This window comes from Dermacentor albipictus, chromosome 1 (assembly GCF_038994185.2).
Source record: "Dermacentor albipictus isolate Rhodes 1998 colony chromosome 1, USDA_Dalb.pri_finalv2, whole genome shotgun sequence".
NCBI classification, from domain to species: Eukaryota; Metazoa; Arthropoda; class Arachnida; order Ixodida; family Ixodidae; genus Dermacentor; species Dermacentor albipictus.
This window is the reverse complement of record NC_091821.1, coordinates 5,200,298-5,228,253: the sequence shown is the minus strand read 5'-3', so window position 1 is coordinate 5,228,253 and position 27,956 is coordinate 5,200,298. Positions and strand designations below refer to the sequence as shown.

The following is a 27,956-nucleotide window of genomic DNA, read 5'->3' as shown; positions in this document are numbered from 1 at the left end:
CGGTACTGTTCACTATAGCCGGCACGCGAAAGTTTCAGTCAGTGCTCTCATATACTTTGGAAATCCTTCCCCTTTTCCAAAATGTTATCAGCACTTTGTCATTGCGCATGAATGTCATTTTCTTTGACAGGCCGAAGTGTGCACTTCCAAAAGCCAACAGGTAGTACCGGCGGTTCCAGAAAATAGCCTGCGTTGCCGTCCTCTCCAAAGGCGCAGTGCGTCAGTGCGATTCTCTGACGCTTCACTAACTTCACAGTGAGTCGTCCAAGTGCTAAAAAATGTGCAGGTGTAAGAACATCGACGTCTTAAGCGCCAGCAGAAATATGTTAATTGTCTAGAATTTACCACTGCATCGACTTCTGCTAAAAGCCTACGCAGCTGTTCACAGTTGAAGCTACCTTTCCCTAACGTTCTCGTGAGACATCGACAGTCCGAATCACTCTTTCCTAAAAGCCTCCCCACCAAGAAGCACGCTCCACAATAAATAGCCACGTTATATGACTCGTAGCGCAAAAGTTCTGCCCTTGTATGTCTGGAAGAATAATCTTGTACGTGGACTTGAGTTCCCGACTGGCTGCTTTAAACGTTAGAGCATTGCCGGAATATAGGATTATTGATATTCCACACCGCGCAACAAGACAACGGAAAGCCATAAGAAACGACTTAACAGCCACGTCTGTGCACAGCTCTAAATGCACAGCTCCAATTACCACGCATGTAGAAACAATGCAGCCTTTCACGGTAATGTCTCCTTGCACAAACACAGGCCTATCAAAGTCGACGCCGCTGACTTGAAACTGCTGTGATCGGGACACTGTCCTTTGGAAGTGGCGCTGTTGGTGTTGTAGCAGCGTTCAGCCGGAATCGCAAACACACGCCACATTTACTATAAGGTCTATTCGATTCAGCCTAGTTTCTCTGCACCTTCTGCACCTATTCACGGTGCACTGCACCTAGACCCTCGTTTCCCCGAGGTGCAGCAGTGCACCCTGCACCCCCGTGCTCGATTGAACGGGGTGCAAGGCAAGGTGCCGCCGCGGTGCACTGCAGCCTTGAACCTTGCAGCGAGTGGGTGCAACCCGGCACCCCCTGCACTTTTTCGTTTGAGGTGCCATGCACCTTTTTCTGAATCGAACAAACCTATAAGCACTGTTACGAACGGCCTGCAAGGGTACTGACTTACAAAATATGCCCAGCCAGCCACAGGGGTGGGGGCAGCGATATTCGGAAAACCAGACCTTGGAACGCGCCCGGCGCGCTGCGATGACTCGCTCTGGGAAAACAATACGCCGCGTCCCCAAGCGAGCGCCGCCGCTATGACTAAACGCGGTCGGCGGACCAAGTATTGTTCATGGATTCGCCGTGGCCGCCACGGCTTGTTAGAAGCGGTGGAAATCCTGGGAGAAGATGTCTGGCACCCGTCTCACGGGGCTTAGAAGTCATAGACAGACACGGCGGCCATTGTCTGCAGGGTCAACACTGGGATGAAGAGGCGCCTGCTCGAGGAAAAGCACCGTGTCTCCGAGAACCCATTCCCCTCGGCGCGGTCAGTGAAACCTGTGCTGAAGTGTGTGTAACCCTCCCCCTTAAAGGCGGGTCGGCTACGATGCTTTTAACGTTCCGAGTTTGTAGCAGGTTGAACGGCCGTTTTTCCCTCACTTAGGGATCTAGGGAGGACAGAGTGTTTATAAGGAGCCGTTGTGCGGCTGCTGAAGGTGCATTCCACGATCTTGCAGTATTGTTAGACTGATGAACTGTAACGTTCTCATGTAAATACTGTAAATAAACCCATATTCCTCGTTCTCGATGAGAACAAGTCTCTCCCTTCAACAACGTCCTCAGCGTGGACAAGTTCGACGACGGCATGCGCCAGCTACCATCTATTCCATGCCCGACTCCAAACTTTACAGCACTCTCGTAACACAATGACGCCCTCTAGGCGACCAGAACCGCTCTCGTAGCTCAGCGAGGGTATAACACCCCCACGAAGAATGCGCCGATGAATGTCGTTCACAGTGAGGTGTATGCAATATGCCGACCAGTGCCGTGCATTTCACGTCGTCCGAAGTCGCTGCGTTGTCCACAGGAGGGTCTTTATGCGAAGTACGCCTTCTTTGCCCAAGAACCGATGGAGGTCCCGAATGCGCAAAATTTTCTCGAGTGGCTTGCCATGAGACGATGTCTTTATTAAATGCCAGCAAGTGCATGTTCTTCAGCCATACTTCGCTTTCTCGCATTTCTAGAGTACAAAGACGGCCTACCCATGGATGATGGGCGCGCCTTTGATAAGTGTGGATAAATCTCTTTACCTATGCAGTTATCCTAAGAATCTTATATCAGCGACTATATTTGGTCGCGTGTAGTATGTTCATACTAGACGCAACTATGTCCATGGCGTTTCTTCGTGCGACGAAATTTTCGAATCGGCGCTTTATTCCTTATTTGGTCATGCTTCAAGAGCAGGAGCTAGCCAATCGGGGCCATACCACTTGCTAGGGAGCGGGCTGATAAACCTTTTGTCACAAGGTCTGCGAGATTGTATTTCCCAGTACAGTGACCCCCAGCAAGTTGGCTCCGTCTGGGTTTCAACTTCAATGACTCCGTTACAAACAAATGACTTCGATCTAGTCGCTATGGATTGAACACAGCAGAAACAGATGCCAGAATCGGTCCAACAGTAATATGGACTGTTCTGTAGGAGAGTGTCTCTTAGAAACGCTGTTAACCTGGCTCCGAGGCAAGCTACAACGAATTCAAGTCGTGGCAGCGTTGTAATAATTGGGGTCGAGCACGTCAAAAGGGGTAGCTGGCAATTCCAATATAATTTTAAAGCAAGAAAGCGCAAAGACGAAACCGAAACGGGACCAAGCAGCCGAGCGAACCTCTTCGTGTGACGTAACGCGTATCCGCACCGGGGAAGGCGCGCAAGGCATGCCGGTCTCGCCCGCTGGCGGCGAAGAGCAGACGCTCGGCTGATTCGTGACCGCGCCGAACCTTCGAGTGACAAAGAGAGTTTTAGTTTTAGGGACGCAATGCGTTGGGGCCCCTAGCGCTTGGGTGCGTTTGCGTACGCAAGCAGAAACGTTAGGGAGTTTTAGTGTTGGGGACGCAAGCGGCTTGCGTACGCAAGAACTAGGGGCGACGTTACTGCGCATGCGCAGACCGCTACGTCTACTTGCGTCCTTGGGTTGTTGGAGCGGCCGAAAACATCGCTGCCCCTAAGAGGTCACGTTACCCACGTGACTCTTGCGGTGTAGGAGAACTTACGAGTAGCTAGCGGGTAGATAATCTAATAAATCTTTCGCCAAGTGTCGACAGACGTCGTTTTTATATGTATCAGAGAGGTTTAGGGTGTCTGGTTTTCGGATAAACGCAGTTGGGGTGTTGGGGCGGAGCCATAAACGGGAGCATCTTGCATGGTGCACCCACCTGGCGGCGCAAAGCTCAAATCGACAAAATGAGCTAATATTGCTGTAACCAAGTCTATTCTACTTCGCTGCTGGTGTAAATTTTCGGCACTGGCGTAATTGTGTTGCTGCCAAAAATGTATACCCGCAGCAAAGTAAAAGACACTTGGTTACTGCAATATTAGCTGTTTTTGTCTGTTTGAGCTTTGCGCCACCAGGTGGCAGCACCATGCAGGTCACTCTAGTTCATGGCTCCGCCCCAACGCCCCAGCCTGCGTTTACCCGATTACCGGACGCTGTATGCCTCTCTATTAACTGCTTCTAATAAAAAGAGTTTAATGTACTTTACTTCATATGCTTCATTTCATCATTTATAACATGATAACGCAGCAACGATCAGACGTTGGTGGTGCTGCGAGCGCATGCGACCTCATTGCGGTTTGCGTTTGGGGCCGCTAACCTATAACACGTTTCTGCTTGCGTACGCAAACGCAAACGCACCCAAGCGCTTGGGGCCCCAATGCCTTGCGTCCCCAATACTAAAACTCTCTGTTATAGGTTAGCGGCCCCAAACGCAAGCCGCAGTGAGGTCGCATGCGCTCGCGTCGCCATCAACGTCTGATCGTTGCTGCGTTATAATTTTTTTAAATATGAAATCAAGCATATGAAGTAAAGCACATTAAACTGTTTTTACTAAAAGCAGTTACTAGGGACTTTTAGCCTGTCCGCTACTCCGGTAAACGGGAGCGGTTTGGGCGGATTGCCGGATTTGCGGGGGCAGAAACGTGAGCGGCCAGAGCGGTTCAGCCGCCTGGTAGCGTAGAGTTCAACCAGACCAACACAGGGATAAAATTGCAGTAACCTACTGTATTGTGCTTCGCTGCTGGTGCAAATTTTCGGTAGCGGCGTAATGGTGTACACGATTACGCTGCTGTCAAAAATTTAAACCAGCAGCTAGGCAGAATATAGTTATTGGCTCTCTGTGTAGTTGAGCTTTGCACCACCAACTGGCGCCACCAATCTGGCCACTCACGTTTACGCCCCCGCTAAACCGGCAAACCACCCGCGCTTACCGAATACCGGACACACTAAAAGTCTCTAATAGAGAGGTTTAGCGTGTCCGGTATTCGGGTAAACGGGAGCGCCCTGCATTGTGCAGCTACCTGGTGGCGCAAAGCTCAAACTGAGAAAAACAGCTAATATTGAAATAACCAAGTGTATTTTACTTTGCTACGGGTGCAAATTTTTGCCAGCAACACGATTACGCCAGTGCCGAAAATTTACACCACCAGCGAAGTAGAATAGACTTCCTTACTGCAATATTAGCTGTTTTTGTGTTTTAGCTTTGCGCCACCAGGTGGATGCATTATGCAGGCCGGTCCCTTTTACTCCCCCGCCTGCATTCGTATCCAGCTTTTCTGGACATGAGGGTTTAGTTCGCGTGAGTGCCACCACGTGGCGTACTAACCTTAAACTTTTCAAACTTCCCGCGGTGACACGTGATGACGTCAACCAAACAAAATATAAAAAAAAATAAAAGCTATCCCTGCGCATTGAACTTCGCCACAATGCTTGTCCCGCCGGTGTTATCAGTGTTCTTGATCAAGCGTATTCGCTCGTCGCCTAGAAATTACTCGTCATCCTAAGAGCGTTTAGTCGCGACGAGCAATGGTTGATTCTGGGCTTTTGATGCGGTTCTTTTTTTTTCTTTTTTTTCTTTTCCTTTTCTTTTTTTTTCGTTCTACGGAATAAAGAAGCTAGCCTAATCGTCAGAAGTACAGTCGAGCGCGATTTGAAGGTTATCGCGCGAGCGTCAACCAGCCCAGCACTCCAGGCACCTGGCGGCCGGTTTCGGGACAGGAAAAATCATGATTTCGCACTCTTCTCTCCCTCGTTCGCTGTTACATACAACAACTATCACCCCGCGACAAACTCACCGCCCTTTCTCTCTATTCTTAGCTTTCCATTTGTTGCGATAAAGTGTGGACTTGGTTACCTCGTACCTTCGCGGCCTTAAGCTAATGCTCTTGGTCCCCCATTCTTCCTGGCTCAGTAGAAATGACGTTACATAGGCTAGATACAGCTTCGTAACGTCCAATTTCAGATAATACCGAAGAATACGTCGTGCGCACTACGATCACTGCCTGTTCGCAGAACCAAAAAGAAAAAGAAACTGATAGCCCAGCAGGGAGTGACGGCTGCTGAAGGAACAGCAAAAAGAGTGAGGGAAGCAGGCCTGATACCTCCCTCGCCTTGGCAGAGAATTCTGGGCCATGGCGCTGTTCGCGTTCCCGGTCGACGCTCGCGCGATAACCTTCAAATCGCGCTCGCATAGCGCTCGACTGTACTTCGGGGCAGCCTTTCTTCAGTCGGCACACATTGTTAACGTCCGAACATCGCACAGCGTCTACTAGAGACGCCGTCGTGGACGGATTTTGATTTTCCACTGTCGAATTCGTTAAGGTGCACACAATTATTTCACTAGCGACATTGCAATGCGCACTCATGGGCCACCGCCGCAGCTGCAAATCTAGATGTGCTTAAGCATAAAGACATATACGTGGATAAGTTGGTTTTTCACCTTAACACAAAAGTCACGATACAAGAGTTGAGCAAACTGTCTCTGTGTCGTCGCAGGGTGTGAGACCGGGCTAGTTGGTATTCCATGTTAAAGTGACTAGCGCAAGAGTGGACACGGGACACTAGAGGCGACAAGGGTAAGCGCAAACATCCAACTGGGCGCTGGTCCTTGTAGCGTCTTTAGTGTTCCCTGTTCACTCTTGCAATAGTCACTTCAGTTTGTGTCGTCGTCCGTTAGCATGCTATAGCCGAAGCTGTTCGCAATATTACGTCTCCATTTACTGGCCACCAGGCCAGGTACACCATTGGGTACGACATATACAATACTTGCAGTTAGTTTCCAAAGTAGTCTCTTATGGCGGTTGTCCACGTGCGTGAAGCAAGAACGATATTTAAAATTCATCATCATCATCAGCCTGGTTACGCCCACTGCAGGGCAAAGGCCTCTCCCATATTTCTCCAACAACCCCGGTCATGTACTAATTGTGGCCATGCCGTCCCTGCAAATTTCTTAATCTCATCCGCCCACCTAACTTTCTGCCGTCCCCTGCTACGCTTCCCTTCCCTTGGAATCCAGTCCGTAACCCTTAATGACCATCGGTTATCTTCCCTCCTCATTACATCTCCTGCCCATGCCCATTTCTTTTTCTTGATTTCAACTAAGCAGTCATTAACTCGCGTTTGTTCCCTCACCCAATCTGCTCTTTTCTTATCCCTTAACGTTGCACCTATCATTCTTCTTTCCATAGCTCGTTGCGTCGTCCTCAATTTGAGTAGAACCCTTTTCGTAAGCCTCCAGGTTTCTGCCCCGTAGGTGAGTACTGGTAAGACACAGCTATTATACACTTTTCTCTTGAGGGATAATGGCAACCTGCTGTTCATGATCTGAGAATGCCTGCCAAACGCACCCCAGCCCATTCTTATTCTTTTGATTATTTCTGTCTCATGATCCGGATCCGCAGTCACTACCTGCCCTAAGTAGACGTATTCCCTTACGACTTCCAGTGCCTCGCTGCCTATTGTAAACTGCTGTTCTCTTCCTAGACTGTTAAGCATTACTTTAGTTTTCTGCAGATTAATTTTTAGACCCACTCTTCTGCTTTGCCTCTCCAGGTCAGTGAGCATGCATTGCAGTTGGTCCCCTGAGTTACTAAGCAAGGCAATATCATCAGCGAATCGCAAGTTACAAAGGTATTCTCCATTAACTTTTATCCCCATTTCTTCCCAATCCAGGTCTCTGAATACCTCCTGTAAACACGCTGTGAATAGCATTGGAGAGATCGTATCTCCCTGCCTGACGCCTTTCTTTATTGGGATTTTGTTGCTTTCTTTATGGAGGACTACGGTGGCTGTGGAGCCGCTATAGATATTTTTCAGTATTTTTACATATGGCTCGTCTACACCCTGATTCTGTCATGCCTCCATGACTGCTGAGGTTTCGACAGAATCAAATGCTTTCTCGTAATCAATGAAAGCTATATATAAGGGTTGGTTATATTCCGCACATTTCTCTATCACCTGATTGATAGTGTGAATATGATCTATTGTTGAGTAGCCTTTACGGAATCCTGCCTGATCCTTTGCTTGACAGAAGTCTAAGGTGTTCCTGATTCTATTTGCGATTACCTTATTAAATAGTTTGTAGGCAATGGACAGTAAGCTGATCGGTCTATAATTTTTCAAGTCTTTGGCGTCCCCTTTCTTATGGATTAGGATTATGTTAGCATTTTTCCAAGATTTCGGTACGCTCGACGTTATGAGGCATTGCGTATACAGGGTGGCCAGTTTCTCTAGAACAATCTGACCACCATCCCTCAACAAATCTGCTGTTACCTGATCCTCCCCAGCTGCCTTCCCCCTTTGCATATCTCCCAAGGCTTTCTTTACTTCTTCCGGCGTTACCTGTGGGATTTCGAATTCCTCTAGACTATTTTCTCTTCCATTATCGTCGTGGGTGGCACTGGTACTGTATAAATCTCTATAGAACTCCTCAGCCACTTGTGCTATCTCATCCATATTAGTAATGATATTGCCGGCTTTGTCTCTTAACGCATACATCTGATTCTTGCCACTTCCTAGTTTCTTCTTCACTGTTTTTAGGCTTCCTCCGTTCCTGAGAGCATGTTCAATTCTATCCATATTATACTTCCTTATGTCAGCTGTCTTACTCTTGTTGATTAACTTCGAAAGTTAATTTAATTTATTATATTTATGTATTATTATTATTATTTTAATGTATTATTTAATTTAAAATTATTGTGCAGTAATATATGCGGGATTTGTGTGTTCTCCACATTCTCTACCATGTTGCCGTTCCGCCTTTATTATATAGCCGCAATGTAGACTAGCAGCTATCGAACGCCATAAAGGCTATCCACATACTCAAAGACCTCGCGCACAACTCCTGACGCTTAATTGTATTCAAGAGTTGTGCGACTGCACAGGACATCCTTAACGATTGTTACATAACACATTATGAGGTTTTACTTGCCAAAACCACGATTTCATTAGGAGGCACGCCGTAGTGGAGGATTCGAGAATAATTTAGACCACTTGGGATTTTTTAACGCGTGTCTAACCCTAAGTACGCGGGTTTTCGCATTTCACACCCATTGAAATACCGCTGCCGTGGTTGGGATTCGATCTCGAGACCTCGTGATTAGCAGCCGAACCCAATAAAAGCTAAGCAACTACGGAGGGGGAGGAATGTTGGCAGTAGGAGGAAGGTGACAGCCGGAAGGTGAGACAATTTGTTCCAATCCTCATTGCGCGAAAATCGGTAACATCTGTCGAAGAATGACACCGCAGAATGCACTGTATTCAATGAGTGAAAAAATTATGCGAATCCTATGTATGTGCGAATCGATGTAAGCAAAGCTTTCTGCGTTTGTTGTCATTGTCATGCGTAATCTCCACAGAGTAGACAGGCACTCTCTAATGAAATGCTGTCAATGTTTGCCTGATTACGGCTGCCATTGTGATGCAAATAAACCGGCGCCTTCAATTCTTTTTCTCAGAAATAAACGCTGAATGAAATGCTGACGTGATCCTAAACAAGATCAACAAGCGCCGTAGTGCTCGATCTTACGACGCCCATATTCGCAAGCTTATATTCGTGATTTTTTTGGGGGGGGGGGGGGGGGCGTTGTGCTCTTGTACCCTAGAAATGTCCCTCGGACGTCTCCGATGTGCTCGTTTTTATTCTCAAGTACGCAATGAAAACTCGCATCGCTGCAAGTTCATGATGTATTGGTGGCAGGCCACCATGGCGTGTCGCGCAAGTATGACCGCGCTGATTCGTTTGGGTTGACATATACTATTTTGTGCGTCATACTTCGCCACATTCATTTTTCAAACTAAGCCAGAGCTCGAAAAGGGCGGCCAACTCACTACGTCCCTTTCCTCTGTTTACTTCCGCAAAATGTATGTTTATCGCTGTGGTTACCAAATACGCCCCGCGGTATGCTACGACACAAGCCTTTCTGGCGGCTGAGCAACTGAAGTCGCAGGCTTTATTCAACACGGCGTCGGCGTTCAATATGGCTATCCTCAATTACTTTTCGCGGACTTCACTCACCGCCTTTTCTCCAGTGTCATCTCTTACGCTACTCGCTCCTGCTAGACACAACACAAACACGCAACGACCTTAATGAAGTATCAATTACACGCTAGTTGACACACTGTCGACGTATATTTCTGCTGAGCACCGGGATTGGAGCGTTGTCCTGTCTATGGTGACATTATGCTTCTACAGCCTCGCTCAACAACACCACTCGTTACTCATCACGTTTTTTTTTCTTTTTTTTTTTTTTTTTTTGTCGGCAAGAGTATAGTGTATTTCCTCTGAATGTGCTTTCGGCTTTAGGCGTGACTGCACGCCCGCTTATTCTGTTACGTTGACGGCGACCGTTGTCAGGATGCCGCCTCGTTCTGAGCTTCGCAGTCACCAGAGAGCACAGAAAGCTGTCTTCACAAACAAACCACCGAGACTCGAGCCCATCTCCCAAATGCTCCATCTTGCATTTGGGAAATGGGCACGCTAACCATTACGCTACCACCTGCCTCCACCAATTTCTGTTTATCAATCTGCCTGGAGCAATTGCCGGACTTGTTCGCCAGGCTAAACCCGCCTGCTGCTACAATTCACCACCACCATCCCCACCACCACCCTCCCACTTCACGTTTATGCCGCAGACGCAGGCAGCATGGATGCAGAAACGAACAAAAAAAGTAAAGATTGCTTGAGCGGCCAGCTGACACATGACCTTAACATTAGCAGGTTATTCTCATTGGAGCGCATGTAGGCTTGCGGTTGTGTGCAGATTGTGGGTCGCCTTAGCTTTATTGTAAATTTGCTTTCACCGACTCTTTTCAGCTAGAACTCAAATGCCGGACAAAAATAATACCTACCGCTTGAATATTTTTTCTTGTTTTCTTGGTTCCAACCAAAAACGCTGATTTACACAAACAGTGATCTATTCAAGAAATGGCATAAGGATACTACATTTCGAGGTCATGTCGTTGTGTCAGTACGGGCCGACACCACGTATCGACGAATGGGCATCACAGTGCCGATGCATGCGGCAGGTTACTGAATGAAGAAAACAGGAAGCGACTGTTTTTCAGTTCTCGCAACATATTGTAACAGATACGAAAGGCACGGACAAGTAGAGAAGAAAGAGAGGACGAAGAAAACGAGGAGTTAGAGAGGCCGGGCTGCGCTACGATCACGCTACCATCATCGTCCAATTCTCCTGTAAATAAAACCATTTCTTCGCAACTCCTCGTAACAGTTGTGGTGAAAGGTGCTGCGTAATCGACACCCGAAGACGGAGGCAGAACCACAAGTTCTTCGACGGAGCCATCGCCTTGCTGGACTCCCACCGAATTCACCGGAGCTGAACATGTCCCACGACGCAGAAGGACAACGGCCCATTCCAACTGCTGCCCCGACAAGTTCTGTTCTGCAACTGAGAGATGCGCGTCCCTTCGCCGGAAGATCGGACGAAGACATCGAAGAATGGCTCATCCATTATCACCGCGTGAGTGCCGCCAACAGGTGGAACAGCGCTTCTCAGCTTTCGAACGTCGTGTTCTTTCTAACGGATACTGCGTTGGTGTGGTTCGACAACCACGAGGAAAGATTCACAACATGGGGAAGATTTGTTTCAGAAATCAAAGAGCGATTCGGCGACTCCGCGATGAAAAAGAAAAGGGCAGAACAGACGCTACTGCAACGTGCGCAAGTACCAGGCGAAACCTGCACGACCTACATTGAGGCAGTAATAAAGCTGTGTAGGATGGTGGACTCCGGAATGTCCGAGGAAGACAAAATCGGGCACATCCTAAAAGGAATCGCCAAGGATGTTTACAATTTCCTCATTGCAAAAGACAGCCTGGCTTCCATCGCTGACATCATTCGGCACTGTCGTACTTTCGAGCAACTAAAGATGAGGTGCATAACGCCGAAGTTTGGCAGGCTAGCCAATGTGACCACAGTTGCAAGCGTGGACAGCAACCAGCCCCTCGATCTGGCATCAACGATCCGACAAATAGTTCGGGAAGAGCTAAGCCTGCACGCGCAAGTGACACATCCAGGCACTCATAGCTTCCGCCTACCACCAGATTTTGAGCCAAACGTGGTATCCTTCTCCCCGTATCCTGCGGCAAGGGGCACTGAGGATTATGAACTCGCGCCCCGACAGCAGTCGCGTCTCTACGACAGAGGCCCTACTTATGACGCTCGGCCACAACGAGAGCAGCCGCGTTTTTACCCCCGAGGCCCTGCGACTTCTGTCAGGCCACGACAAAAAAATTAAAATTAAATTATGGGGCTTTACGTGCCAAAACCACTTTCTGATTATGAGGCACGCCGTAGTGGAGGACTCCGGAAATTTTGACCACCTGGGGTTCTTTTACGTGCACCTAAATCTAAACACACGGGTGTTTTCGCATTTCGCCCCCATCGAAATGCGGCCGCCGTGGCCGGGATTCGATCCCGCGACCTCGTGCTCAGCAGCCCAACACCATAGCCACTGAGCAACCAAGGCGGGTCAGGCCACGACAAGAACAGCATCGACCCTACTACCACGACGCGACTTATGAAAGATATAACGGATTTCAGCAAGCAGCAGAGACACGTTATCCACATGACCACGAACTTCGTCGCCGCCCGCAGCCACCTATCATTCGTTTTGAGGAAGACGCTGTGAACCGCGACCCTCCCGTGTGCTACAACTGCGGTTCCACAGGCCATATAGTTCGGTATTGTCGCCAAGCCCGTCAATCACGTAGGACACCATCGATGTTCTCGCCACCCAGAACCCGTACTTCATATGACCTGCGGACGACCGATTTCCTTACAATGGACCACTTCTCACACGAGCCCAGACGCAGTGATTCGCCAGCATTTGAGCGCAGTTTGACGCCACCAAATAACCGTCCCCGCCGCTCCCCGTCTCTTCGGCGCCGTTCTTCCTCACCGCCGCCGGGAAACTAGCATCCGCGGCCAATGGAGGTGTGGTCGCCGGACGGTCTTTGCCAGAAATGCCTCTGCCTGTTGTGATGCTCAAAAACAAAGTGAATGTCTCGATTGACAGAAAACCGATTTCCTTACAATGGACCACTTCTCACACGAGCCCAGACGCTGTGATTCGCCAGCATCTGAGCGCAGTTTGATGGCACCAAATAGCCGTCCCCGTCGCTCCCCGTCCCCTCAGCGCCGTTCTTCCTCACCGCCCCCGGGAAACTAGCATCCGTGGTCAGTGGATGTGTGGTCACCGGACGGTCTTTGCAAGACATACCTTTGCCTGTTGTGATGTTCAAAAACACAGTGAATGTCTCGATTGACGGAATACCGACCACGGCGTTAGTTGATACTGGGGCGACTGTGTCTGTGATGAGCCTCGCTTTCAAAAACCGGCTAGGCCGCAAAGTTATGTTATCTTGGAACGACGGTATTACCTTTCGTGGAGTAGGCGGCGAGTGGCTTCATCCCCTTGGTGTTTGTGCTGTGAGTGTTTTGTTGGCTGGGAAAGTGTTTGTGTCGGAATTCCTTGTTCTTTCTCGTTGTTCGCACGACGTTATTCTTGGTACCGATTTTCCTGAACAGTGCGGCGCTTCCGTGGACTGTGGTTGTGGTGAAATCTCATTGAACAAGTTATTTATATCAGCACATTCCGAACAAAGCTTGGGTGGTGAAGACGGGGTCACAGACACACTCAGTGTTCTTGATGAAGTGATCGACCATCGTGGTGCCTGACGCCCGTTCGTGTTTCTACTACTGTTGATGCTGATTGTGTTGACCTTGTAGTTAGGCCTCTCCGCGTAAACTGTGCTAAAAAAATATACTCATGCCCTGCTCTGTCGTGTGCATGACGAGAGGAGTCGCCACATTGTGGGCGCTGAACTGTTCCGCCACGCCGATTGTCCTTCCTCGCGGTATGAAAATCGCTCTTTTCGATGAAGCCGCATGTAGTTCAATAGCGGCACTAACTACGGACGTCTCTGCAGCTTGCTCTTCTTGCGATAATCGCCATTCTGAAGAGCTAATGCTTGGCATGATCAGCAAGGCTCTCGGTACATCGGAACGGAGAGCACTGGTACAAGTCCTTACCAGGCATGAGGCCGCATTCGACTTCACGCATGGAGATGCACCCCTTCATTTACCGTCGTCCCGCGCTCGTCACAGAATAGATACCGGCTCAGCACACCCCATCCGCCAGAAACCATACCGAGTGTCATCGTCCGAGCGCAAAGTTATTGCCGAGCAAGTCAAGGAGATGATGAACAAAGGTGTCGTTCAAGAGTCATCTAGTCCATGGGCAGCCCCAGTAATCCTGGTCCGAAAAAAATATGGTTCCTGGAGATTCTGCGTGTATTACAGACATCTAAACGCAGTGACGAAGAAGGATGTCTATCCACTACCGCGAATCGATGACGTCATTGATTGCTTACCCGCTGCTTCTTACTTATCGACACTTGATTTGCGATCGGGGTATTGGCAAATACCTATGGACCCTGCCGACAAGGAAAAGATCGCTTTCGTGACTCCAGATGGCCTATTCGAATTTAATGTTGTGCCTTTTGTCCTTTGCAATGCTCCTGCCACCTTTGAAAGATTCATGGACACAGTACTGCGTGGTCTAAAGTGGGAGATATGCATGTGTTACCTCGATGATGTTGTAATCTTTGGCCGCACGTTTGAAGAACATAACGAACGCCTCAGCCTCGTTCTCTACTGCATTGAGAAAGCTGGGCTGGTCCTTAACTCAAAAAAGTGTTGGTTCGGCGAACGTCAAACACTGGTCCTGCGACACTTAGTCGACAAGGATGGCGTCAGACCCGATCCTCGTAAGATTGAAGCAGTGAGCTCCTTCAAGCCACCGCAGTCAGCACGAGAACTCCGCTCATTCATTGGCCTATGTTCGTATTTTCGTCGTTTTCTTCCCCGGTTTGCCGACATTGTTTACCCGTTGACAAGTATTTTGCGACCAAATGCATCCTTCAATTGGACACCAGAGTGTGACGCATCATTCTCTCAACTAAAGTTTATATTAACGTCAGCACTCCTCTTGCGTCACTTCGATCCATCTTACCCGACTGAAGTTCACACTGATGCGAGTGGAATCGGGATAGGAGCGGTGCTTGTACAACGTCACAGTGGCGCAGAACATGTCGCATATGCCAGCCGTTGTCTGAGCAAATCTGAACGCAATTATACGGTTACGGAACAGGAATGCCAGGCAGCCGTTTTCGCCGTACAAAAGTTTCGATGTTATCTTTACGGTAGACCATTCAAGATTATCAACGACCATCATTCTTTATGCTGGCTGGTCGGTTTGCGTGATCCCTCTGGTCGCCTCGCACGTTAGGCGCTGCGCCTCCAGGAATACGACTTTGTGGTATCGTACAAGAATGGCCGTCGTCACGCTGACGCAGACTGCCCCTCTCAGATTCCTCTTGCGACTACCGACTGCTATGCTGAGAATTTTGACAACTGTCTCGCTGCTGTTACTCCTACGTTCCCTGACGCGGCAGACTTTCAGCGAGAACAACGGGATGATGCCATCTTTGATCCGCTTTTTGTCGCCGCCCGTACTTCTAAAGGCAGCGGTCGCTTTACTGTCCGTGATAAATTGCTGTACAAAACTAATTACTCCGGGCATGGAGCGCGTTTTCTGCTTGTTGTCCCCGAGAGTCTCCGCTCCGACGTTCTACGCGCCATGCATGACGATGTGATATCCGGCCATTTCGGCTTCGTACGAACGCTGCACCGCACGCAGGAGCGCTTTTGCTGGCCCAAGATGTACGAAACAACCAAGCGCTATGTCGCTAGTTGTGAAACGTGCCAACGTCACAAGCGACCGACCACCGCAGCCCCGGGTTCCCTTCGGCCATTGACACCACCCAGTACGCCGTTCGAGCAAGTAGGCATTGACCTTTTGGGTCCATTCGCGTTATCCAACAACAAGAACCACTGGATAATTGTCTGCGTAGACCATCTTACACGGTATGCAGAAACTGCAGCCGTGTAACCGTCTCCCACCACTGCTTGCGTGGCGGCCTTCCTGCTCCGTTCCGTGGTCCTTCGTCATGGCCCACCACGTGTCATCATCAGCGACCGTGGTCGCCAGTTCACGGCTCATGTCATTGAAGAGTTACTTCGTTTGTGCACTTCACAGTTCCGTCATTCCACGCCGTATCATCCACAGACCAATGGCCTCGTTGAAAGGACAAACAGAACGCTGACTAACATGCTTGCTATGTACGTCTCCTCCAATCATATGAACTGGGACGACGTGCTGCCCTTCATCACTTATGCATACAACACTGCGAAGCACGAAACCACGAACTATAGCCTATTTTCTCTCCTGTATGCAAGGTTACCGCGAAGCCCTCTGGACACTTTCTTACCCTTCGTTCTGAACAGTGATGATTCTGTATCGGAGACTTTGTGTCTCGCCGAAGAAGCGCGTCGAATAGCTCGTCTTCGTACTCTGGCCTCGCAAAGTCATTCGAAAGAGCGATACAACGACCGTCACGGACACCGCAAGGCAAGCGTGGATTGCGCCAAAAGTTCTTGTCACAATATTCAGGCCCATTTGTAGTTGTGGACGGCCTGAGCGAACTCACTTACGCCATAGCTCGCCTCCCCTGCAATGGTTGGCGATCAAGCAGAACTCAGCTGACTCATTGCTCGCCTGAAGCCTTTCTACCCTGCTTGTACATCCTGACTCGCCCCACGGGCTTCGTCTGCTTGCGGGGAAATGTAACAGATACGAAAGGCACGGACAAGAAGAGAAGAAAGAGAGGACGAAGAAAACGAGGAGTTAGAGAGGCCGGGCTGCGCTACGATCACGCTACCATTATCGTCCAATTCTCCTGTAAATTAAACCATTTCTTCGCAACTCCTCGTAACAATATTGTACACAGAACACAAGGCACCCACCACCATGACATTTCATTTTTGACAACTGCAACACAAAATGGCGGACTGATATACTTCCTAAAGGGGTTTAATTTTATTTTTTCATCGCAGAACCGCAAGCACAGGTTGCGTCGCGCGTATACCGCTGCCACGTACTGTGGCCGCACTCCTTTTCCTCTAACAATGTGGCCCCCAGCGGCTTCACGCGCTCCCGTAGTTGGCGGATTCGACTGTCACTCCAGAAGTTTAAATACACAACCTCTTTTCATAGAAACGACGGCATGATTGTTAACATATTGTTCGCTTGGATATGTTTGGCACGAGGCCAAAGACCCTGTCTTCTAACACGTTCTTATGTTTGCGTTCGCGTCTCTGTCTTGATGGGACTAGCACCGTAACATGCTACAATGGTGCTTGAGTTGGGCGTTGTTAAGAACGGCGAGCTCCAAGGCAAGATTGCCACCCAGTTACGACTGGGCGACACGACGTGCATCCCCCACTGTTAAGAATGGCGAGCTGCAAGGCAAGATTGCCACCCAGTTACGACTGGGCGACACGACGCGCATCCCCACTCACCGTCGCTGCAGCTAGGAGGCGTTCGAAGAAGCGGCCTTTGTGCTGAAAACCGCCTCCTTCCACCAGCCCCATCGACATTGTGACGGAACGAGTTCGGTGTGCGAACAATGGTTCCGGAGTTCTCCAGCGCGGACCTGATCTGATACGCATGGACAAGCTGCCGCGGGAAAGCCGTATTTTGGGGCTTCCCATGCCTCGGCGTGACGCAAGACAACGAGCTACCCACGATTGGCACCGATACTTCCCGGAACGGCACCCCTCCAACGCCGTCGTTCGGGCATCGGAATGTGTGTGCTTTTGTGTACGTAAACTGTTCTGCGGAGCGGCAGCAAGTTGGCGATGAGTAAACGAACAGTCGCCGCCTCGTATGGCCGGCAGACCAAGTGTATAAAAACAGTTGTTGTGCGAATGCTGGAAACACTTCTCTTGAGCATTCATGTTAGACTGATACACTTCTCTCATGCAGTCATGTTGGACTGACACTCTTCTTTTTCAAGCAGTCATGTTAGACTGATTTAATTTCTGTAAATAAACCTATATTCCTCGTTCTCGATGAGAAGCAGTTCTTCACTTCATCGACGTCCTCAGCGTAAATAAGTTGGACGACGGCATGGGCCAGCTACCTTCGAATCCATGTCGTACTCCAATCTTGGCAAAGGACCACGAGCGATGGGATTGAGCCCCCAATCCTGACAACTGGCTGACAGCGGTGAGATGGACTTTGCGACATGGTGCTGTATCCGCGGTGAGTGCTTGGTTTTTGCTTTGACTCTCGAGGCTTCATTTTGTGGTTGTTCTGTTTAGAACAGTAGGGAAGCTAGATTGTTGTGTGTTAGCTAGGTTGTGTTTTCCTACCTAGATTTAGAGAGCAGAATCAAGGCAGTAAAGCAGCAGTCATGGAGTTAAGGACACTGCTGAGAGACGAATTGTTGATTGTTGGTGAGGAACTTGGCCTAGATGTGAGCAAGGAAATGCTAAAATCGGAATTATTGGAGCTAATTTCCAATCAGGCCAGTGAGGAAGATATTGAAATGGGAATGGAACTTCTCAAAAAGAGAGAGAAACGCGAAAGAGAGAACAGGACAGGGAAAAACGAGAGAGAGAGGAACGCGATAAAGATCGCGAGTTTCAGTTAAGGAAAATGCAACTTGAACTTGAAAGCAAACGTTTGGAGTTGTCTCAAGGAAGTGAAGGCGCTCTGGGACGAACAAGTGAGGCAGAATCGTACCGCATGGACAGGCTATTAAAGCCACTTGAGGTCGGGACCGACATAGGCTTGTTCCTAAGCAATTTTGAAAGGACTTGCGAAAAGATGAACTTCGGTCCGAGTACATGGCCACAGAGTTGCTGTCTATGTTGCCGTGTGAGGCGGCGGAAGTAATCGCCAGATTGAGTGCGCAGGATGCATATGATTATGCAAAAGTTAAGGCTAGTCTCCTGAAGAAATACCGCCTTTCAGCCGAAGCTTTTCGGCAAAGGATTAGGAGCACAGGCAAGAAAGATAGCGAGGGCTATCCGGAGTTTGCATATAGCTTAAAGACCAACCTAGTCGAGTGGCTTAAAAGCGCGGAAGCGTACGACAGCAGAGACATGATCATTGAATGCATGTGTCTAGAGCAGTTTTACAAAACCATCCCCCAAGCTGTGAAACTGTGGGTGCAAGACAGAGGTAATGTAAACACTGTGGAAAGGGCGGCTGAATTAGCCGAAGAGTACGCAACCCGAAGAAAGTTGAACGCCGAGGAGGGAAACTGGGACGGTCGAAATGGACCGCAGAAACCATTTCCGTTCAAAAAGGGTGCGCAAACTAGACGATCAGAGCCTGTAGACATGGCGGAAAAGCCCGCAGAAAAGAGCGAGGAGAAACTTAACGGAGAAACCGCACAAAAAGAACAGAAAAGAAAATTCGAATCTTTTAGACCAATTCGCTGTTACAAATGCCACAAACTGGGACATATAGCTGTAAACTGCCAGAAGTCTAGCGTAGTTTTTTTCCTACGTGGAGGAAAAAGATGAGAATATGGAACTTTTAAGTCCATATCTCCACGACCTGCAAGTTAATGGAAAACCATGCCGAGGGCTAAGAGACAGTGCCGCCACGCTGGACATTGTCCATCCGTCTTACGTGACGGTAGATGACTTCACCGGAGAAGTAGCATGGATAAAACAGGTTGTAGAAGAACTGTAGGGGTTGAAGGACGGACTCCGGGATGAAAAACAAACTTGGGAGTATTTATTTTACATTATATACAAGAGGTGAGACTGAAGAACCAGTCGTACAGTCAGTACGGGCCGGCAGCAACTCGGACGCTGCGGCCCGCGGCAAGTTCGAGAGAAGTCAATCAGGGAATCAGGGAATGCTCCGGTCTCTCTGGAAGGCTTCTTATAAACCCTTCGAGCACTGGAAGTCGCGTCATGTTTGACCAATGGGAGAGTCCGCTCAGATGACGCCATTTTCAGCCAATGGTTGGCGCCCGTATCGCGTTGTCACACCCGGCGGCTCTCTGCGGTCTTGCCTCGCAGACTTGAAATGCGCTTCTTCAAAGGAGGAGAAGTGGGGGCGCTCATGCTCCATTGTCCGAAGGCCCACCTGCTCCCGGTGCTACGGCCCCGCAGCGGTAGCAAATGCCTTCTTCAAAGGCGAAGAGGGGTGACGATTGGGCTCTATTGTCCGATGGCCCCTTCTAATCCCGGCGGCGTACAAACTTGTTTGCAAGTGTCCTGCCTCAGGAATGTGGCACCCCTGCTTCTGCATTCCTCAATTAGCTGTGCTGCGATTCGAAGTGGTTTGGGGAACTCGAAGTAGCCTCAGGAAACGGCGCCATATCTAACAGAACACAGCGTGTGTCTGCCCATGGCCAAAGTCAAAATCAGTGGACCATTCGGGGAGCTAGAGACTGAGGCTGCAGTTTCCAAATTTTTGTCACTGCAGTATCCCTACATCTTTTCGAATCGTTCGAATCAGTTACTGCGTGACAGAGGGCTCAAACTGGGAGAGGGCATAGTACAGGCATTGACCCGAGGCCAAGCTCGTAAGATCGCGGCGCTTTCGGCTGAAAATGCTCAAGCTCCTCCAGCGGAAGCAGAAAAGGGGATAACTTCAATACCCGAATCCGAGCTAGGCCCGAGGGACAAAAGAACAGTTGAGGAGAGCCTGCCAGCTGACCAGCTCAATGAGAGCGTAGCACTAGAGTGTCAGAGTTCTAGCCTGCAGGAAGAGCAAGCAGACGCGCTCACAAGCGAGACAGGGTCGTTATTATCACCGGCCTCAAAGAACTTTGATCAACTCTTACGCGTGGATAGAGTCATTGGCAGCTGAGCAAAAGAATGATGAGAGCTTAGCTAAATTACGTGACACAGCTAAAGAAGGCATTGCTAGGCGCAACGTAACGATACATGAGAGAGGAGGATTGTTGTATCGGCATTACAGAGATCGAAAGGGTAGGATTTTAGATCAGTTAGTCATACCTACTAAGTATAGGGAGGACCTTTTGAGTCTTTGTCATGGAAATGGGTGGTCCGGCCACCTAGGCATAAACAAATCAAAGGAAAGATTGCTTATGGAATACTACTGGTCTGGCTGTTTCAAAGATGTAGAAAACTTTGTAAGGTCATGCGACGCCTGCCAGCGGTCTGGTAAACCAGGAGAGACATGGAAAGCTCCACTGAAGGTAGTGCCCTTAATAACAGAGCCTTTCAGACGACTTGGTAATAGACACGGTAGGGCCTCTTCCAAAAACAAAATCAGGCTACAGGTACTTGTTTACTATGCTGTGTCCGGCTACCAAGTTTCCAGAAGCAATCCCTTTGAAAGAGCTCAGCTCCACCGAAGTAGTAGACGCACTTTTGACAGTGTTTGCACGAGTTGGGTTTCCAGCCGAAATTCAGGCAGATCAAGGGTCAGTATTCTCCACATTCTTGCAAAAGTGCGGGGTAAAGTTAATACACAGTTCTGTCTATCACCGTCAGTCAAACAGTGTAGAGAGGTGGCATTCGGTGCTTAAGCGAGTTTTGCGTGCGCTCTGTTACGAGCACCAGGAGGACTGGGAGAACTGTCTGCCGGCAACTTTGTTCGCTTTGCGAACGGTTCCACATGAAGCGACAGGGTTCTCACCAGCAGGACTAGTGTATGGGAGGACACTCCGTTCTCCACTAAGAATGTTAAGAGAGATGTGGGAGGAAAGAGGGGAGAGTCCAACAGTGGTTGAATACGTGCTAAATTTACTGGAACAGCTAAGCGCAACCCAAGAACTAGTCGGAAAGAACATGGCAATAGCTCAGAAGAACGCCAAAGTCTATTACGACAAGAATGCGAGGCTTCGTACGTTTAAAGTCGACTTAACGATGAAAGCGGAAAAGTGTAGGTTTGGTTGTTCGCAGGTAACTTATCTGGGCCATGTTGTCGGTCAGGACATGAGACGGCCGGCTGAGCTGAAAATAGCTACGATTGGAGAATTTTCTCAGCCGCGCCCGAAAACGGACCTTCGTTCATTTTTGGGACTTGTGGGGTACTATCAACAGTACATTCCGAATTACTCGCAAATGGCAAGTCCATTAACAGACGCCCTCCGAAAGGGAGCACCGAGTAACGTACACTGAGATAAGGACAAAGAGAACGCTTTCCAAAGTTTGAAAACGCTTTTGGTTTCTCGCCCTGTGCTTCGCGCGCCAGAATACACAAAGGAATTCATAGTTCAATGCGACGCAAGCGACAGAGGTATGGGCGTAGTACTTAGTCAGGTCGGCGACGATAACGAGGAGCATCCTCGTTATCGTCGCCAGCCGTCGATGCCAGCCGTAAACTAAATGTAAGGGAGGAAGCCTACAGCGCTTCAGAGAAGGAATGCGCTTGTTTGGTTTGGGCCGCCCAGAAGTTGTCGTGTTACTTGTACGGAGCGAAGTTCATCTTCGAGACCGACCGCTGTCCTCTGACGTGGCTCAATCAAATGTGACACAAAAACGGCCGCTTGCTGCCAGAGTGTTCTCCGGAGGAGATCCGTGACAAATATGACCCCCTTTTTAAACTTGCGCTTACACTGGATGATGCAGACAAGCGTTTCCAAATGCAGAGTCATGCACGCATTTCGTGAACTACCTGTTCTCAACTGTATTTATCAACTTATGTTAAATCCGTCATCTCGGCATCCTAATTTCTAGCAACATAACTTGGCCTGAACACACTGTACAGCTCCCTACCGATGCGTCCAAGAAACTTGGTTAGATCACAACTGTATCCTTCCGCAGTCCGGGAAATAGCACGCATAACCTTGGTTGACATTAAATACTTGTTGGGAAAGTAGCGCGTCGAGATCGGTTACCAGCCCAATAGATTAGTCAGCGACTGGCTTCCTTTCACGTTACCCTTTCAACGCGGTGCACCCGCGGATATAGTGCACGAGTGCCAAGACCACTGGCTGCGTCATCTGCTCCTTCGGCATGCTCATTTGCAAAGCGACCTAATTGGAATGATGCCAACAGCATGCCCCAAAACTCTTTACCTACAGCAATGGCACCACAAGACGGCATTGAAGATAAACCGTAAATCAGCTTACAAAGGTATCCTTTCAAACTATTTGCCCATTTCTGACATAAAAGGTGGCCCCTTTATTTTTTAAATTGGCACAGAAACAACCGCAACACCTGCAAGTGGATGGCTGTGTGATCCCTCTTTTACGGCGTCTTTGGCTTCACTTGAGTGGTGTCGCTTCGTCTTTCAACCACGTAGATGCATGGGTTGTACACCGACGACTTTATCATCTCCGCTTCCCGAAACGGTCGGCTCTGTGTGTAGCCTCAAGTCTGTAATAAGCACCAACTAGCCCTTCTCCAACAGCTACTCTGGGCGTTGTCGCTCCCGTCGCACTGTTCCAACCACCACCTACAGAAGGTGTCCGATAGTGCCTCAAAAGGCAGGACGAGTACAGAAGTGCAGCCCGGGTGTCGAGTGTGCCCAAGTACACCTCTCCATCCTCGTCAAGCATGAACAAACCAGAGGAAATTTGCCTGCTACAGGCATCTGTCCCGATCACTGGCCCATCAACTTTCTTTAACAGAGCGAGATGGGAAGCATGACCTGTCGGTGCACTTCATATACCAGTGCCTACATTTACAGGGTGTCTACCAAGCTGTCATTTCCAAATTCTGAGTTTTCAAGGTTTTCCCTGAGTGCCTTTGCAAAATTCCCAGAGTGACACAGAACGTTTTATGTTAAGGCTGACTGACACCATGTCGCCCGATGCTGTCACTCTCTAGTAAGCATGCTAAAAAATTTACAAAATGACTTTATCCAGTACTAATAGGAAGGAGCAGCGTTTACTTTATTCAAAAAGAAATAAGGAGGGAGGGGTTAGTAAAATGCACAGCACATAAACTATCTTTGAAAATAAAAACCGTAAAAGTTATTGCAAATCGAGCCGAACATTCTCAAATAAGAATAAAATGAGATGCACACAGAAACAAATATTTTCGAATATACCATTCAGTCACGAATTATGAGCGACTGTCGATACATATGTGAAGCATAGATGGTGCTTGAGACTTCACTGAAAGCAAATCAAGGTGGCGGAGTAACTCTGACTATTTTAAGATTAGTCATCAGAATTACAGAGTAATTAAATATTTGAATATTGTAAAGTCAGTCATGCTACATTTCTTTATAAAAAGGATTAAATCCTCGCTCGAATTCAAAAAAGGAAAAAGTATATTTCAAGGCTGCTACCGACATGCCCCACGTCAAACGTCACGTAAAACACAGTAGTGCCTTCACCAGAGCAGTACTTTGTAACGATACATCCACTCAGAAGTAAAATGGAATTTAGGTTATCATAACGTTCAGCTTACCATAAGCTTAATGTCTGTGCTCTATTCCTTGCCCCCACTGCACAGAAATGGCAAAAATAGGTCGCGTCCACAAATGTGGATGCTGTGACTGAAGGGGATATGAGCTATTTCTGTAAACTGATAGCAAGCTCATTGCTGTCAGGCCCGAACATTGTCACAAGTGACATTGTCTCTCAACAGCTGTTAAGTCAACCTCAACTGTCCTGACATACTTTCAGCCCGCGCACAACGCCTCAGTGTTGCGTTTGACTGCTGTAAAGAGTTTATTTTGGTTTGGATGAGGGACACCTGTATCTCGGCGTCAGCAAATACTTTGTTTTTTGAGTTCAAGCTCCTTGGAAGAAGCGGCGGCACGCTTCCTTTCCCATTCATTCCTCAACGCGTAGGTCCTTTCTGTCCTCGTCCTCCTTCAACAGTGCGTTCGCCCCACAAACCATTTGAAGCATCCTCTTAGGGCACATTCACACCGGCGACTTGAGCAGGTCGCGCGACCGTGGTCGCAAAACTGATAAACCAATCAGCGGCGCACCGGAAGTGATCTTTCGTGTGTCTACATCTGGCATCCTCCGGCGTCGCATTCAAATTCCGCGTAGATTCCGAGAGTTCTCGCTGAGAACGATAATCTCCGGGATTGCGACTGCGGGTCGCGCTCAGCCGGGCTTGCCGGTGTGAACATCAGTCGCCTTCGGTCGCTTTTTGATTGCGAGTCGCAAACGGTCGCGCGACCTCCTCAAGTCGCCGGTGTGAATGTGCCCTTAGTCAGTTATACAGTCAACGTCCGATCCTTCGGACTCCCTAGAGGCCACAAAAAGGCCGCAAAATCAGGCAGTTCGAAAAAATCAGTGCATGTCTTTTACTGCCATTAATGGGTCAAATTGCTGCAGGCACATCTGAAAAGGCTTGCCAGTACACTTACTACGCATATCGGTGCTCGTACTGCGACAGGAGATTGCAGGCGGACGCGTGTATAATTAAGGAATACATACTTTGCCGAGTGATAACTGCCCCTTCCCACACTTGTTATGCTTCCCCGCAATACTTTTGCGTATGCTTCACCGCGTAACAGTGCTGTACTGAGGCGAAGCTGACTTTTGGAAACCAGCATTATGCAAGGCGTCGTGCTTTCCGAGCTTCGAAGCCAATCACGAGGACCACAAAGTCGGAGTCGATTCCATTGCTGACAGTGGCGAATTCTTTCAATGAAAAACACGGCGCCGAACGGCAAGAAGCTTAATAGCGAACGTCGAAGCAGCTAGGTATAGCGTTTGCCACGGTGGTGGCTACGACTGCCAGCATCGACGGCAATCAAACGCAATCGGACGGCGAAGGGTTCTTGCGTCTGAAACTTCAGACGATTTTATACATTGACCTTATGGGGTACGTGGTGCCGCCGCGAAGCCGTCCGGAAAGTCGGTCATTGACTTTACACTGGCAACTCCTCCAGCCGACGACACGGCGTCAAAGACGATTCGTTACGATGTCTCTCTGTTGCTCGAGCCAGCATTACCGCGACTTTCATTCCCTTTCAGCAAAATTACAGCTAATTTTCCCTAATAGAAGCACAAATTCCCTGAGTTTTCCCTAGGTATTTCCAGACTATTCGAAATCCCTGAGAATTCCCGGTTGGTCACCCTGATTTACAAAGCTGGAGCAGGGCAGGGGTAATTGGAGATCGCAGGGAGAGGCCTTCGTCCTGCAGTGGACATAAAACAGGCTGATGATGATATTTACAAGATAGTATAATGGCTGATTTTGGTAGCAGGAATTAGTTGACGAGCAAAACCGAAACTGAGCCGCACCAAGAGGGCCAAAGGAACACCGCAGTTTTTATCCGCTGCCGTGCTGCATGGTTTTCGAATAAGTTGACTGATTTGCACATATATAAACAATACGTCCAAATCCGCATAACTTACGTAAGGGGAAAAAAGAAAAAAAGTATTCAACAAATTTTGAACGGCAGGAATCGTCCTGTACCTGCGTACAGTCTTTAACTCTTTACTTGGTAGCCAACTTAAATTAGCCAACACTTTACAATTGTTAGCAATGCTAAGTCAGACGTAGGTCAGATTTCAACCTGCATACCGCATTAAGTCCCATTCTCTTTTTGCTATACACCAATGACATAGTTAACAAGCACGGTATGAAAGACACGCGATTTATGCAAATAACACCAACGTATAATTTAGCAGGACAAGATTGCCATCCATCAAGTACAAAGCATCGCTAACGCGTAGTAATCAGAACTGGATAGAAACAATCAAATACATTTTAACAAAACGATGTTCCGGCCAAAGAATAAAACCAATAGCGGTGGATTTCTTTTTTGAAATAACACGCCACCTATTTTTCGCGCGAATCAACGATGAAGTTTCCAGGTGTTATATTTAAAGAGAATATGTTGTGGTAGTAGTAAAAAAAAACACTCATTTACTACAGTAGCTCACGCAATAAGCATAATAAATTTCATTTGAAATAAAGCTGAATCTCGCTTACTTTCAATATCCTACACCGACATAGAAAACTACACTACAATCATGTGTCACTGCATGAAAGCACGAAATTTCATTTGTCTTTTTTTTTTTAATCACAGGTTACTGAACATCTCACAAACCTATATGAATTATATACACTCATAAGGTGGTGATGCACAAAATTGTAGCAAGGTATTTAAATGTGAACACATTTTACGATTTTCCCCACATACTATGAGGCGGAAAAAACAATTAAACTACAGTTTAAAAAAATAATGTCATGTTTACCACGTACCTTAAAACTCTGGGCAACAATTTTCTAATTATGGAATATCCAAACGTTAATTTCACTTTCATGATTCTCTGCTAGAGGAGGCATAATGCCAGTAAGATTTTTGTGTTTCTGCTCAAGGAAGCGACCTATGAAGAATGTTTGGCTGCCATTCATAACGGAATGTTTTTACATTACTATTTCGGCGCTTATGAATTTAGTATATTTTAAAATTTACTGTTGGGATGTATTATAGTTTAATTAGTTATTTAATTACTCTGAGACATACCGATCAAGTTAATTATTCGACTAAGTGCATTTGTAAAGAACAGCAGCTTGTAATACGCTACAACTGCTACCGAGACCGCCTTCGTCAAATGCTACAACTTTGCCCAACCGAAATAAATGAGCCAAAACCACGATCTCACTACGGCACACCATAGCGGGGCCTCCGGATTAACACGCGGGCGCGTCGGCGTCTCCGCCCCCTTCGGCCGTAATCGAGCACACCACCGCCGTCACTGGGCGCTTTTTCTGCGCCATCTTTATGCCTGCCAAAAGAGGTCAACTTGGCCGTTGTGTGCTACTTGTGCATGTGACGTCACCTTCAGGCGTGGCACAACTGACGCTCTTCGCTTCACCAACACCGCAAGACCCTTCGACAACGCTAGAATTGGAATTATTTTAAGAGTTGGCGCATAAAACGTGTGCGATCTTACGTGGCGAATCGACGGTCTAGCTACGAGGCGGCGCCCCGCCGAAGCCCACAACTCGCGCGTAAAACAAAACTAGCGAGCGGATAACGAAACGTGCTGCTCGTGAAATGCACAGCCGACGGCGCACACTCACCTCTCGAAAGGCCGGCCATCTCGTGTCCTTCCTGAGCGACCATCGCGGACGCAATGAGAGATTGCAGCCTCGGTTATCGGCGAGCAGCTATTGCGGCGCGCCTTACGTAAATAAAGTTCCTTCGCAGTGAAGGCCCAGATAAGTGCGCGCAAACCCCGACTTCGGCTCTCGAAATAAAACACGTACAGCGGAAAACGTATGACACCCGCTCCGCTGCGCCCACCCACAGCACAACGTTTCCTCGAAAATACCGCACGGTAGACAGTTGCCGTTGAGCGTCCGCAGCAGCAATGCGCACGCATGCAGGAAACTAGCAGAGGCGACAGTGCGCATGCACAGGAGCACGCAACTTTTCAGAAGCTGCGTAGCGTCCGCCACGGGACGTTCTCGCATGTCCACGAGAGCGCATTCTTCGACTCTTGCCGAAGAATGGAGGAAGGAAACTCAGGAAAGGCCCTACCTTAGGCTAGCGTTCCTGTATGTGCTCCCGCAGGGAACAGTCTTGCGCACAACTTTTCCGGAGCCTTGCACCG

The 27,956-nt window shown here is 48.5% G+C and overlaps 1 protein-coding gene across 7 annotated transcripts in view; it reads right to left on the bottom strand.

Annotated features, from left to right (window-relative positions):
• The window catches only part of Ctl2 (Choline transporter-like 2), a 608,937-nt gene that overhangs the window by 537,114 nt on the left and 43,867 nt on the right, over positions 1 to 27,956 (bottom strand). Inside the window, exon 1 of one of the 7 annotated variants that reach the window (XM_065452839.2) lies at positions 27,424 to 27,686. The exons of 5 other annotated variants lie outside the window; for them this stretch is intronic. In XM_065452839.2, the coding sequence (XP_065308911.1) occupies positions 27,424 to 27,466 (43 nt within the window). In that variant the 5' untranslated portion in view covers positions 27,467 to 27,686. Of the gene's footprint in view, positions 1 to 27,423; positions 27,687 to 27,956 lie in introns of those variants that run through there. One more of the 7 variants, XM_065452842.2, reaches the window with a different exon arrangement.